Source organism: Meles meles, chromosome 13 (genome assembly GCF_922984935.1).
Source record: "Meles meles chromosome 13, mMelMel3.1 paternal haplotype, whole genome shotgun sequence".
NCBI lineage: Eukaryota > Metazoa > Chordata > Mammalia > Carnivora > Mustelidae > Meles > Meles meles.
Window position 1 is genome coordinate 6292212 of NC_060078.1, and position 15111 is coordinate 6307322.

General features: G+C 37.3%; 1 protein-coding gene across 4 annotated transcripts in view; it reads right to left on the reverse strand.

The window, feature by feature from the left end:
- Positions 1-15111, reverse strand: part of LYST (lysosomal trafficking regulator) — a 178005-nt gene that overhangs the window by 44732 nt on the left and 118162 nt on the right. For all 4 annotated transcript variants that reach the window (XM_046026228.1, XM_046026230.1, XM_046026227.1 and 1 more), the window contains 8 exons: positions 13929-14105; positions 13309-13385; positions 12975-13163; positions 9403-9548; positions 9217-9313; positions 7999-8060; positions 6534-6589; positions 2875-3027 (listed from right to left, as the gene is read on the reverse strand). In XM_046026228.1, the coding sequence (XP_045882184.1) occupies positions 2875-3027; positions 6534-6589; positions 7999-8060; positions 9217-9313; positions 9403-9548; positions 12975-13163; positions 13309-13385; positions 13929-14105 (957 nt within the window). The remainder of the gene's footprint in view (positions 1-2874; positions 3028-6533; positions 6590-7998; positions 8061-9216; positions 9314-9402; positions 9549-12974; positions 13164-13308; positions 13386-13928; positions 14106-15111) is intronic.

The following is a 15111-nucleotide window of genomic DNA, read 5'->3' on the forward strand; positions in this document are numbered from 1 at the left end:
GCCCGATGTGGGGCTCGATCCCAGGACCCTGGGATCATGACCTGAGCCAAAGGCAGAGGCTTTAACCCACTGAGCCACCCAGGCACCCGGCCTCGTTTCCATCTTAAAACCTCTGTGTTACAATTACCACATCTGTAATATGAGAACAATAATATTTATTTCATGACTATGAAATAAAATATCCTATGTAAAGTACGATATTTGATTTTCACTACTGACTGAAAAGCACTAAACTTTTGTGTTTGTTTGGTTTTTTAAGAGATTCACAAAATGTCACAGAAAAAGGTAATCTGATTTTTTCTAAAGTCATTAAATGAGGATTGGTAATAAATGGGAAGAAACAGACAAGCCAAGACTTTATTAAAAACAAATTTGAAATATCTATCCTAAATGCATATGGACTTAAGGCATAGGAATGAGAGCCACAGTTGCAGATAACCAGAGACGGGACTAAAAGTAAATGAGGAAATGGAGCTATGGCTATGGAACAGGCAAGGTCACTGGGGGTTTAAAAATCTACACTACAAACCTGTTCCACAACAATGTGAATATATTTAACACATAAAAATGGCTAAAAGGAAGGCACCTGGGTGGCTCAGTTGGTTAAGCATGGGTCTTCAGCTCAGGTCATGATTTCAGAGTCCTGGGATCAAGACCCACATTGGGTTCCTTGCTTAATGGGGAGCCTGCTTCTCCCTCTGCTTCCCTCCACTCGTGCTCACTCACTCTCACTAATAAATAAATAAAATATTTTTAAAAATGGCCATCTTCTTTTATGTATTTTTTTACTACGATTAAAAAAAAAAATGAATTGGTTCAAGAAAAAAAAACAAAACAAAACCTAAACCTAAATTGGAAGACTGACACCTTCTAAAGCTAAGGTTGATAGGAGTTTATGACAGACTGCATACCAAACCACACAAGAAAAAGGAAGCATTCATTCATTTGACAAATACTGATCAGGCACATTCAAACTGTTGAAGCTATAGCCCTTAACAAAACAAACTGTTTACATTTTATTGGAGAGAAAATGTTGGATGTTATTAAGTCCTATAGAGAAAAACAGAACAAAGGGAAGGAGACTTGGGGATAGGAGTAAGAGAGGGGTTGCTATTTTATTAAGAGTAGTCAGGAAGGTCTGATAAGGAGACATTTGATCAAGGAACCTGAAAAAGTGAGCAAGTGAGTCACATGAATTTCAAAAAGGAAAAACATTCCAGGCAGTATTCCGGAGCAGGAGCAGTAAGTGCAAAGGCCCTGAGGCATTAGTGTGTCTAGTCAAGGAAAACAAAGTCGCCATGGATGGAGTGGAGAGAGCAGGGGATACAATGATAGAAAAGAAGGTCAGTGAGATAACAAGATCATTTAGTGCTTCATTCAGCTATTATAAGGACTGTGGCATTAACTAAGTGAGACAGGAAGTGACTGGAGGGTTATGAGTAGAGGATGACATGATCCAATATACTTTAGCTGTCATGTTGAGAATAGTCTGAAAGAAGGGGGAGCAATGAAAGCAGGGAGGACAGTTAGGAGGCTACTGTAATGATTTAGGCAAGAGATGATGCTGGCTTAGTAGTGTAAGTAGTCAGATTGTGGACCTATCTTGAGGGGAGAGTCAGCAGGACTGATCGAGAGCATGTAGGGCACAAAAGAATAAGGGGAGTCTAGGAGAACCCCAAAATTCCTAGCCTGGGCAATCAGAGAGATCAGAGTTGCCAATTTTTGAAATGGGGAAAATGGCAACAAGATTTTGAGGGCGCAGATTAGAAGTTTGGTTTTGTGCTTGCTCAATATGAGATGCTGATTTGACTTCCAAGTGGAGACGCCCAGGAGGGAGTTAAGTATTTGAGTGTGGCATTCCCAGGAGAGGTTTGGGTAGTGACAAAAATTTGTAAGTTGTTACAATACAGGTAGTATTTAAAGTCTTAAGAGTGGATGAGAAGAGAATAGGTCTGCAGAGTGAACCCAGAGGCATTCCACGCAGCATCTTCGAGAAGACTGAGAAGGAATGCCCTGACGGCAGGAGGAGAGCCAATGAAAAGTGATAACCCAGAAACCTAGTGGAGAAGATTAATTTTTTCTTAAAGATTTTATTTATTTCTTATTTGAGAGAGCGTGGCAGAGGGAGACGGAAAGGAAGAGGCACAAGCAGACTCCCTGCTGAGCATGGAGCCCAATGCGGGGCTTGATCTCATGATGCTGATCATGATCATGACCTGAGCTGAAACCAAGAGTTGGAAGGGCAGCTGCTCCATAGACTGCACCACCCAGGTGCCCTGGGAAGGTTATTATTATTATCATCTTTTTTAAAAAGGAGAAAATAATCAGTGGTGTCAAATGCTGCTGAAAGGCCAAGCAAAATGAGGACTGAGAAATGTGACCATACGGTTTAGACACGGGGGTCACTGAGAACCCCAACCAGAGCTCTAGGTGAAGTGGTGAGAAGAAAACCAGCCAGGAGCGTTTCAAAAGAGGATGGAGGCAGTGAGCACACATCACTTCTCCTTTCTATAAAGGACGGCAGACAAACTGAAGCCGAAGGGATGTGGTGGGGTTTCAGACAGGGTTTGTAAACAATGGAATCTATTCTCGAGTTTAAATTGCTCTTTTCAGGTCGATTATGTATTCACCTACTTTGTACAAATACAGTCACTCTGGAGAATCTGAATTTAACACAGTTTTGAAGGATAAAAATAATTCTAATATAGCCAAGGTTCACTTTAATTAGGACTAAGAAGAGCAATTTTTACTTGATGACAGAAACAGTGAATCAAAGTTTAAGTAAGTTAAACCTTGTTAAAATCAGTTTGAGTTAGTTACACTGGACCCATGATAACTTCAAAAATATGTATCTATTAATAAAGCCGAATTTACCTTGGTGTTATCAAATGCTAACAGGAGTGTTCTACCATTTGTTAAAAAGATCTCTACAGCGTTGTCTCTCAACTGCCACCAACGCTTGTGGACTTCTTTAATTTCTTCAAATGTCCAGGAGAAGGACGCTGGTTCCAATTCTCCCTGAAGGCTCTAAGACAAAAGAAATAAATGAAAGTGTTTGCTTCGTAGGAAATATAAATAATCATTTTAATCTTAGATTTTTTAAAACATCAAAATGAAAGAAGACATCTTCCTTTTGTGGCAATATGGCAGGTAAGATTCCCTGACCTGCCCCACTTCCTTACTACAAACACTTCAAAATGCTGGATGAAATTTAAGGAATTTTTAAAAAGACTTTATTTGTATTTTTAAAGAGACTTTATTTTTTTTAGAGCAGTTTTAGGTTTGCAGGAAACCGAGCAGATAGCGTAGAAAGTTCCCATGTATTCGCTGCCTGCACTCACAATTGCCCTATGATTAACATCTCCCATTAGTGTGAGTACTGTGGTGCCTTTGTAATAATTGTTGAGCCAACACTGAATACATAATTCTTAAGTAAAGGCCATAGTTTACACTAGGGTTCACTCTTGGTGTGACGCAGTTGTCGGTTTTGACTAACGTCTCCGGGGAAACATGTCCACCACCACCACCTCACACAGAATTCCCTCGTGCTCCACCCCCTCCTACCCTCCTGCCCCGAGGACCCCTTATCTTTTTACTACCGCCATGGTTTTCCCTTCCCAGAATGTCATATGGTTACACTCATACAATATGCAGCCATTCCAGACTGACTGAGTTTAAAGCTGAGTTGGCAAGAAATTAAGGGAAAATGAATCCCGGGAACCAAAAATAACAAGAAACGTGAAAAGCAGCCGTGAGACAGAGGTGACATTTCGGCAGCCAGCACATGCTGGGGTCACAGACTAAGTGATCAGGTTGACAACCACTGGAAGAAAGAAGATGAGGCACCGGCTTCTCTGGATCAGAGTAAAGGGGTGAAATTACTTCAGAAATCTAAAACCCATTAAGGGACATGTTCTTGGTTGTGGATAAACACACAAGCCCATCAATACAGAAAGAAGCAGGAGCTTGTCTCTCTTGGCCTGGGGTCTGGGCGGAGAGTGGAAAACAAGTTTTCCCTAAGAACTCAAAACTGTGGGCCTGTCCTCACATGGATTGGGGTTAAAATTCACCTATCTGCATGCCTGGGAGCTCGCCAGCTTGATGCATAGTTCCCATGCCTCCGCATCTCCCAGGAAAGGCAAAGCAGCCTCTGCCAGACAGCCCTGCTGACTGTAAGCTCACAGATCGTTGCCCACCAGATGGCTAAGTTCCTCTCCTATGTGGTCAGCAGAAGGAAGGAAGAGATACAGTGACCACCGGAAGGCTGGACCTTCCTGACAACATTAATCCCAGCCTCCCTCAACAAATCCCCACATTCTTTTCTTTTTTTCTTTCTGTGAAGTGTGTAAACCTTTTTCTTTTATTTTTTTAAAGATTTTATTTATTTTTCAGAGAGAGAGAGAGCACAAGCAAGAGGAGCGGCAGGTAGGGGGAGACGCAGACTCCCCACTGAGCAAGAAACCTCCTGTGGGACTCCATCCCTGGACCCTGGGATCATGACCTGAGCCACTCAGGTAACCCAAATCCCCAATCCCCAAATTCTAGAATGAAGGATTAGGGGCCATAGGTCCTATACTTCTTACCACCACTGGGCCCTTGCCAAAGTACAAGATCAAGAAAACTTTTAAAAACATGTCTAAGTCTTCTGTAAACTGCAACTGAGTGCATGAATTACATTACTCGGTGCTTTTAATAGAAAAATCACGATAAAAGCTTCTACTAAAGTTTTAAACTAGTTAGAATTTACCTCATCAAGTTAACCTGCATCCTATTTTGGTTTGTTTTCATCAGTCTTCCCTTTTGGAAAACTTTCTCCTTTTGTTGGAACGGGAGCTCAGAGCAAAACTTAGAACTCAGTCACATGACCGTCTTACCCCAGGCTCTTCATCCTTCTAAAACCTTATTTGAAATTTTTAAAATTTGACTTGTCCTGTTCCATATGTATTACAGTATTGTACTGGGTTCCAACTGGCTTTTAGAAGTAGGTGTTGGAAATATATTACAAATAAAATTAAACATTTTAATGAAAATCTAATATTCTCATACATAAAACTGAATTCCTTCTTGCTGAGCTTTTCTTTCTTGTTTAACTTTCACTCATTCACTCAACTCAGCAGATGTTAATTAAGTATCTAGGATCAAGGTGCTCTGCTAAGTGCTCTGCATGCAACACATCTGTGTAAGATAGAAAGTGTATAAACATTCAAAATGCAAGACAGCAAATGTCATATGTAAAGTGGGAACAAATGCTAAAGCATGGAGGAGAGAAGGCTCTTTCACTCTTAAAAAAAAAAACAAGATTATTTTAAGGAGAGTTTTAAACGGGGAAAATGGCATTTTTTGGATCCAAAAAACGTTGGCTTATATATCAACTATTAAATTCCTTGGTTGCTAAAAAAGAGACATCTTGAAAAATAGTTAACCATACTTCTACTAGCTAGGATAAATACTGTGGCAACTGCTAGATAAATCCCACACGAAAGAATGCCTACTCAATTTGGGGGGCTATATTAAATATTTTCATATTATGTTTTACAACAAAATTTTATGTTTTAGCTCATTTTTTAAAAATCAACTATGTATTCACTATTAAACCACATGCAATCTTATTTAGTATATCCTTAGCAATTCTTGATTTTAGAAATTTTCTGAAACAAAAAGCCTTATTTCTCTTATTAAAGGGATCTCAAAACAATATTTTAATGGCACACAAGCTAATTCATATGGACAAAAAGTCTTGAAATACAAAAAAAGTGAATTAAGAGTCATTTTTGTTATTTTCTAACAGCAGTACTTCCAGCAGAATAAAAATTATGGTACTAAGGCATGTGAATATCAGGATTACTTAAGTTATTCAATTATACAATACTTTCCTTTCTTTGTGAAGGTAAGTGTACCTGACAGTGAACTGGTAAGAAGTAGTTATTTGTTGCTACTGAGGATAGTGATAAAAAGAATAAATATAAATAAATTAACATAACAAGAATTTTTCTTTCATTTTTTCATTTTTTAAAAATTTTTGTACTTTTCAAGTTTTTATTTTAATTCTAGTTAGTTAACATACGGTGTTGTATAGTTCTAGGGGTACAATATAATGATTCAGCACTTCCCTACATCACCCGGTGCTCATCACAAGTGCTCTCGTTAATCCCCTTCACCTGCTTTACCCATCCCCTACCCACCTGCCCTCTGGTAGCCATCAGTTTGTTCTCTATAATTAAGAGTCTCTTTCTTGCTTTGTCTCTCTCTCTCTCTTACTTTTCTCCCCTTTGCTTGTTCACTTTAACAGGAGCTCTTTGGAATTTGACTCATAATACTAACTGCTATGAGATCAGACTTAAGCCAGATGAGATGGTATGGTCTTCTTTTTAAAAGTATCTTTAAAAGAAAAAGTTTGGAATTAAGACCAATCTATACATAGAGTGACAATACAAGAAGTCTTACAGCTCTACCTGCTCTCTCGTTATACCAAAGTTATACATTTTGGGAATTTGTCTAGATTTATGTAAGTGCAAATTTGAGACTCTACTCACCGAACTTTCAACTGTATCAGAAGCATTATCTTCCACAAAGTACATTCCACATTTACCTATAGAAAGCATTTGGACATTAAGAATATATGTGTACTATTACCATATGTGATTACAAATATGAGCTCTGGAGTCAGTTGGCCTGAATTTAAATCCTAGCACCCAGAAACTATTCCTGTCACTCAATAAACATTTTTTAATAATATCTATGAGATCTTAGGCAAGTTGTTTCTTTTTGTCTTAATCTCCTGATTTAAAAAAGGCTGGAGGGAGGACTTTATTTCACAAGGTTACTGTGGGAATTCAATTAGAATATATGTAAAGCACTTATAACTAGTGTCTGGCACTCAGTGCTAAAAAAAAAAAGTTGGCCATTTATTATTACCAGTACTCTTTTTATATTACTAGCATATTAATTTGCTTTATTTTCTTACTTATTAGCTTAAGTGAACTTGAAACAAATTTTCTAGCAAAAGAGGAATCCTTAATTATTTTTATTTAAACACTCAACACTCAACAGACCTTAAAAGATAGCCCCCAAGTTCTCCTGCTTTATAGGTTGGCTGTGTTAACACATGTCCCTACATCATATATCCAACGGGTAGGAATTTCTCTGGGGCTCGGCCCTGCACGCTGGTCACTCCTGAGCGCTGAGCACTGCTGGCTCAGAGAAGGGCACTATCTCCATGCTCACGACCATGGGGTTCAGTCCACACAAGCTGGAAGCTCTGCCTCTGGAGCCCTGGAGGCTGTAGCTCTAGCGTATAGCAGCGACTCTCAAAGTTGCGGGTGCATCGGAATTGCTGGAGGGCTCAAAGAAGTGCACACTGCTGGGCTCTGCCCCACAGAGTTTCAGCCTCAAGAGGTCTACACTGGAGCCCAAGGATGAATATTTCTATGTAGTTCCCATGTGATGCTGATGTTCTGGATTTGGGGGCCATGCTTCAAGAACTGGCCTACAGCATACACACTGGTTCCTTAAGGGAACAGAGACCAAGTGGTGCAACCTTATTCTTTCATATCTTGAGGAAGAAATGTCTGACCAAATGTAATTATATAGATATCCATGGATGGACAACCTAGAGCTTTCTCTCAGAAGCACAACAGGGAATATAAATTATCAACTGTCTCAAGGTGGATATATTTCTTAGTATTCCAATAATTCTTCACTTAAAAATAAAAAGTGGATATAGGTAAAAGGAATGATAAAATATAAAGATGTATACTTATGAGGAAAGTCAACTTTGTGAAAATTAAAATGCTATTCAATGTGCTTTTTAGTAAATAAGATTGTCATTTCTTCAGATTTGTGGGTCATAAGCACTATAAATAATGTTACGGCAAAATCACCTATGTGATGTTAGAGAAAGTTTATCTGATTTAATGGTATTACAACAAACAATGCTTCAAATTATCCAAGAATAAAGACAGGGTGATTATGTGTAAAAGTCTTTAAAGCATGACTTACCTAATAACAATTCACCAGCTGTCTCTCTAGATGGTGCAACGCTGATACATCTTCGATTCACTCTGTCAAAACATATTTAAAATCCCTATGATTAAATGTTTTGACCAATTTCAGTGAGTAGAGTATAAGCTTTCTTTATATAGTAAAAGATTTTAGCATAGCAGACTAGAGTTTCAAAAGTATGAGAAGTCTTGTCTAAACTCAAATAAAAATATTATCTCAAATTCCAATGCTCTAGCAGAGGAGAAAATAACACTTTAGAGAAGGCTCATAACTTCTATGCCATGTATATAGAATATAGGATTCCATTTTTAAAAAGAAACTTCAGTATTTTATGTTTTCTAGTAATTAAACAAACATTGGATCATGCCTCTGGTATTTTCTTTTTTTTTTTTTTTTTTTAAAGATTTTATTTATTTGACGGAGAGAGAGATCACAAGTAGGCAGAGAGAGAGAGAAATAAGCAGGCTCCCCGCCAAGCAGAAAGCCCGATGCGGGACTCGATCTCAGGACCCCGAGATCACGACCCGAGCCGAAGGCAGTGGCTTAACCCACTGAGCCACCCAGGCGCCCCATCCTCTGGTATTTTCAAAGACACTAAAGAATCCTTATATTCTAGGAAGAACAGAGGATTTAGACTCAGAAAAGACCTACTCTTTTGTCAAGTCACTCACCTTCTTCAAGTCCGAGTTCTTTATCTATTAAATGGGCACAATAATAACTGCCACCACCATAACGAATACTACCAATAGCTAACATATACCGACCCATTTGATACTCAACAATATGCTGATACTTTAGGTATTATTATCTTTCTCGTGTCACAGATACAGACACTGACACAGAGAGGCTAAGTAGCTTGCCCAAGACCAGATAGTAAGACAAGGAACTAAAATTTGAACCTTTAGTCACTGTGCTGGATTGCTTCTTGCAGACATGGCCAGCGTGCTATCTGTCTCACAGACAACTACAAAGATAGACACGTGCGGATAAGGGACAGAGCATGACGCCTGAACCTCAACGGATCCTCGCTATCAAAAATGTCTTTTCCTTCTCGATTTTGGTCATTCAACATTGTCTTCTCTTGAGCCATGAGCAGGACCTTTCCTAAAACCACAGCATTTTCTGAAATAAAATATTACCTAAACACTACAATAAACTATTGAACTCTTTAACTCCTTCAACAAAAGAAAGAGCATCTTACGGATTCACACTTACCTTATAGACTCACTTGCAGCTTTGTCTTTAACAGTCGAAGAGAAAGAAGAATGAGTTTTATCTTCGAACAGGAAAGAGAGTGGTGGTTTGACCACATCTGTTGAGGAAAAAAATATGTATTGTCTCTATGTAATGATCATAGTTATGTGCTACATTTGTATGTTGCGTCAAGAAGTCATTTTTTACCTTCTGATTTTTGTCTGTCCAGAAGGAGATACTTATTTGGAATGGTTAAGTAACACCTCTGTAAACGTCTCCTCTCTCGATTCGGCCCTTCTGTCGGATCCAATTGCCAGGAAGTTGGATAGTAAAGGGGGTCATACCAGGCTGCTCTGCAAGTGAAAATAAAAGAAAGTTTTAAGGAGCAATCTGTAGTACTTATAGCCTTGGATAAAATCATTATAGAACTTGAATAAGGAAATCAAAATTGATCTATTCAATTAAAAAAAAACCCAACTGCTTATGTAATTCCACTAGGAATTATGTAATTAGACTAGGGAATGCATACACATAGTACAGCAGAGTAAGATAAAAAATAAGTGTCCTTCTGCTCCTGAACCCCAGTCTTCCGGTTCCCTGCCTGGAGGCATGCTCTGCCACCAGTTTCTTATACCTGCTAAATTTTTAAAAAGATATATCACGACTATTCTGAATGCTTTAGCAACATATATGCTCTAGCAATACATTGGTTGGACTTAATACAGCCTGATAAGGAAAAAAATTAATTTTCCAAGTTAAGTTTCTGTATTTCTCATCTTGCCTACTATTTAATATAATAAATAAAATTAGTTCATTTTTGTAGTACAAGCCACATTTCTTAAAATGTTGAAAAATAAGTTCATAGTTTATTTTTAAAAAATATTTTATTTATTTGAGAGAAAGAGAACAAGCAGGGGAAGGGAGAAGTAGAAGTAGACTTCCCGCTGAGCAGGGAGCCTGACATGGGGCTCAATCCCAGGACCCTGAGATCATGACCTGAGCCGAAGGCAGGCACGTAACTGACTGAGCCACCTAGGTGCCCCCAAAATAAGTTTATATTTAAATGAAAGAAAATGGTAGAACTACATTGAATATATTTTTAGAAACAGATAAGAGAAAAGAAAAATCACCCTGAATCCTACTATTCTAAACATACCAATTACTGGTAGAGATTATTTTCTTTCCTTTTTTAAAAACATAGTTAGAATTATTATGTATATACATTTCTATATCCTTTCTTCTTTCACTGGACATATTTTTTTTTAAATTTATTTATTTATTTTTATTTGCTTATTTACAGCATAACAGTGTTCATTGTTTTGGCATCACACCCAGTGCTCCATGCAGTACGTGCCCTCCCTATTACCCACCACCTGGTTCCTCAACCTCCCACCCCCCTCCTCCTGCCGCCCCTTCATAACCCTCTGGTTGTTTTTCAGAGTCCATAGTCTCTCATGGTTCATCTCCCCTTCCAGTTTCCCTCAACTCCCTCTCCTCTCCATCTCCCCATGTCCTCCATGTTATTTGTTATGCTCCACAAATAAGTGAGACCATATGATACTTGACTCTCTCTGCTTGACTTATTTCGCTCAGCATAATTTCTTCCAGTCCTGTCCATGTTGCTACAAAAGTTGGGTATTCGTCCTTTCTGATGGAGGCATAATACTCCATCGTGTATATGGACCACATCTTCCTTATCCATTCGTCCGTTGAAGGGCATCTTGGTTCTTTCCACAGTTTGGCGACCGTAGCCATTGCTGCAATAAACATTGGGGTATAAATGGCCCTTCTTTTCACTACATCTGTATCTTTGGGGTAAATACCCAGCAGTGCAATTGCAGGGTCATAGGGAAGCTCTATTTTTAATTTCTTCAGGAATCTCCACACTGTTCTCCAGAGTGGCTGCACTAACTTGCATTCCCACCAACAGTGTAAGAGGGTTCCCCTTTCTCCACATCCTCTCCAACACACGTTGTTTCCTGTCTTGCTAATTTTGGCCATTCTAACTGGTGTTAGGTGGTATCTCAATGTTGTTTTAATTTGAATCTCCCTGATGGCTAGTGATGATGAACATTTTTTCATGTGTCTGATAGCCATTTGTATGTCTTCGTTGGAGAAGTGTCTGTTCATATCTTCTGCCCATTTTTTGATATGATTATCTGTTTTGTGTGTGTTGAGTTTGAGAAGTTCTTTGTAGATCCTGGATATCAACCTTTTGTCTGTACTGTCATTTACAAATATCTTCTCCCATTCCGTGGGTTGCCTCTTTGTTTTGTTGACTGTTTCCTTTGCTGTGCAGAAGCTTTTGATCTTGATGAAGTCCCAAAAGTTCATTTTTGCTTTTGTTTCCTTGGCCTTTGGAGACATATCTTGAAAGAAGTTGCTGTGGCTGATATCGAAGAGGTTACTGCCAATGTTCTCCTCTAGGATTCTGATAGATTCCTGTCTCACGTTGAGGTCTTTTATCCATTTCGAGTTTATCTTTGTGAACGGTGTAAGAGAATGGTCAAGTTTCATTCTTCTACATATCGCTGTCACTGGACATATTTTAATCTTTATTATTGTCACTGAGAAGGGCTGACTAATGCACTGGGTGGGCGTATTATAATGTATTTAACCCTATTACCATGACTATATATTTAAGTTGTTTTTAGTTCATTCACTAGTATAAGTAAAGCAGAGATGTAAACCTTTACATTTATTGCCTTTCTATATTTGGAATATTTTCCCTAGGAGAGAATGACTAAAATAGGGTAACTGGAGCTAGAAATAAAATGCTTACAGAGTTCCTGACATATGCTGTCAAGAGTGTACAATGCCAGTGAACCTCCGACCACCGACTAGGTTACATCTCTTCCTGCTGTGGGTATGTGAAACATAAAAGGTGAAATACGGTATTTAAAGGTTTTACAAAGTTAAATTAGACTCTAGCCATATTGAATATTTTCCTGTCTGTTTATTACTTTATTTGTCTTATGTGGAAGAGTGTATTCACATCTTTTGCTCAAATTCTTGGGATCTTACATTTTACTTTTAAGTTGGCACAAATGTTTAAAACTATAAAAATATTAACTCTTTGATATAGTTGGTGAAAATAAATTTTCATGTTTTGTTGTTGTTATAGTTGTTAAATACACTGGAAAAAATTAAAGCTCAAATCCATTTATTTCTTCTTGGTAGTTTTTTCTACGGTGTTTGAGCTCAGAGAGTTAACCATCTACTGCAGAGTTGATAAGCACCCTGTTTTCTTCTACTTTATAAACTTTTTATGAGTTTATTCTTTTGTTCACCTGGGATTTCCTTTAGAGTCTAATGTTTAGTGCATTTTAGCACCCCCAAGTCCTGCTAATTAGTTATCTTAACCAAATTTACAGAATAATACCTTAATTTCCCCCTTTTCATTATCTGTGATGCATCTTTTAAATTTTATATTAAAGTCTTATCTAGAAAAAGATCTATTTCTCAACTATCCTGTTTTAGTGATTTCTCTATTCTTCAGCAAAGATAATATTTTAAAATTAAAGCCAAGATATAAGATTTTATTATTTGGAAGAGCTAACGCCTCTCTTTTTCATAATTACCTCCTTTATCCCCAAGAATTTAAAGAAAGATTCTTATAGGATTATCAAAGATGAAATAAATCACAAGTGATTAAACCAAAAATATTTAAACTAATGAAATAATGTTATGATCTTTATGCCAAAATGAAAATAGCATTTCACATTAAAATATTCAATAGTAACGATGGACAACCTAAAATGTCCTCCCACTTTGCTTACCTATCATGTGTCAGCTGTTGAATAAGTTCCTGCCAGTGTCTGCTGGCACTCAGATCTACTTTATACATTCCTCTGATATGCTGGATCACCTTTTTTCTCTCAATTCCTTGGGAGAGAGACACTGCCTGGGTGATGTCTGCAGAAATTTTAGATATATCCTTTGATTTTGAGTCCAGACGCTGAAAGAGACTAAGTAAATAAATGAGACGGCCCATAAGTTAAGCCCAAGTGGACTGTTACACAGATACAAAAGCATGATACTGGAAAACTAAAAGTATGTGTGAAGTCGAATGAATTAAAAAAGGCATGACTTTTAGAATATACAAAAACCTACCTTTGTTGATTATTATTAACCGTTTTTTGCCAGGTGGCTTTATTTGTAGCTTCTTCAGTTTCATATTTCTTTTGTTCCTAAAAGATGTGGATAATAATATGTAATATAAAATGTATTATTTATAATTTAATGTTGGCACCAAGGCAAACAAACTAATTTTAAAACCAAGCTAACAAAGGGAAAAAAGATGCTGTCTCCAAGACACCAGAATTTAAAATACAATAACTACTTAAATAATGATATAATTCCCCTTTGTTTCTACACAATTTGGGGCACAGATATGAGGGCAGAATAGTGAACAAGGGTGACAAACCTAAGGGGTTTGCACAGTCGCTTGCTTCAAGGCTGACGCTTCAACTTGCTTGTCACATAAAAATCTGTCCTTCACTGAAAGCTACTGATAAAGGATAAGGATGACTATAACGAATAAAATTCTCCTTACAATGAGCCTATTTATTCTCTCATAGTAAAAAAGCCATATTGGGTAAAAAAAAAAAAATCATCATTTCAAAGTTATCATCCATGATATTCTATAATAAAAAAAATTCTTTCAATCCTCCTTTAACTACATTCGATGGGCTCTCCTAAGAAAACTATGTCTTATGAGTTCACTGACTCACCTCTTTGATCATTTTAATAAGCTCCGCTTTTGTTGCTGCCCTGGGAGGGATGCACTTCTGCCCACACAGTTTTAAAGCATTCATAAGCAGCTCCGCTGTGTCTAGTTCTTCCTCAGTCAATTCATCTTGGTGATTATGTATCAACTCTGACAAATACAAAACTAACTTGGCTCCATGCTTTAAGAGAAAGAAACAATTTTTTTAGTCATATAAAGTTTTTTATTTCTTACATTTAAATTATTTAACAGTAATTAAGTTAAATTATATCACTAGATTTATTTGGAAGAATCTGTTTAGAATAAAGCAGCTAAAAGAGACATTTTGGGAACAATCAAAAAAATTGGATTTTGCATTAGAAACACGGTAACATTAGGGTGTAAGCTAATTTTGTTAGTAAAATAATCTTATGTTACGTAAGACAATGTCTTTGGAAAAAGATTTCTATAATTTGCTTTAAAATACTTCCAAAAAGGAATGACGTCATTATGATAAAAGTATTAACAACTGTTAAATCTAGGTCATGGCTATTTGGTACTCATACTATTCTCTTTTTCTTATTACATTTGAAAATTTTCATTGTAAGAGGTAAAATAAAAAAAGAAAAAGGAAGGAAAGCAAGAGAGAAGGAAAAGAAAAGCAAGCAAGTAAGCTTTTGGGGAAAATTTTTTGGAGAAGATTTGCTAAAGGAATATAGGAAATAGGTGTGGATAAAGGAAAATAATTCTTAGTTCTTCTCATAGAAAAAAATGAACTGGAAGGGAAACTTTCCTTTAAATCTTCCAGGTAAGAGAATTATGCTTATTTCGTGTTTCTCCTTTGATTTCTGCTTGGTAGAATGAAGTTTGTGAAACATCCAAAACAAAACCCTTTCTTTAGATTAGCTTGTAAGCAGTCTTTACTCCCTAGGGAGAGCTAATGGTGAAAAACTCTAAAACCAGTGAAATGTCAGCACCAGACCTGTGCACAATGTCCGGAGAAGGGCTGGGTTAGGCCAGTATTATGAACTGCCCTGTAACCAAAATCAGAATGTTGCTTAAGGTAATGACAACTGTCTTTCATGGAAGAAACCTAAACCAAACTTTGATTCATGATTTTTTAAGTGGCCCTTCTATGCTACATATGCTTACACCTAATTGTTATGTTGTACGCGATGTATTCGTTAAACATTAATTATGCCAGCAAG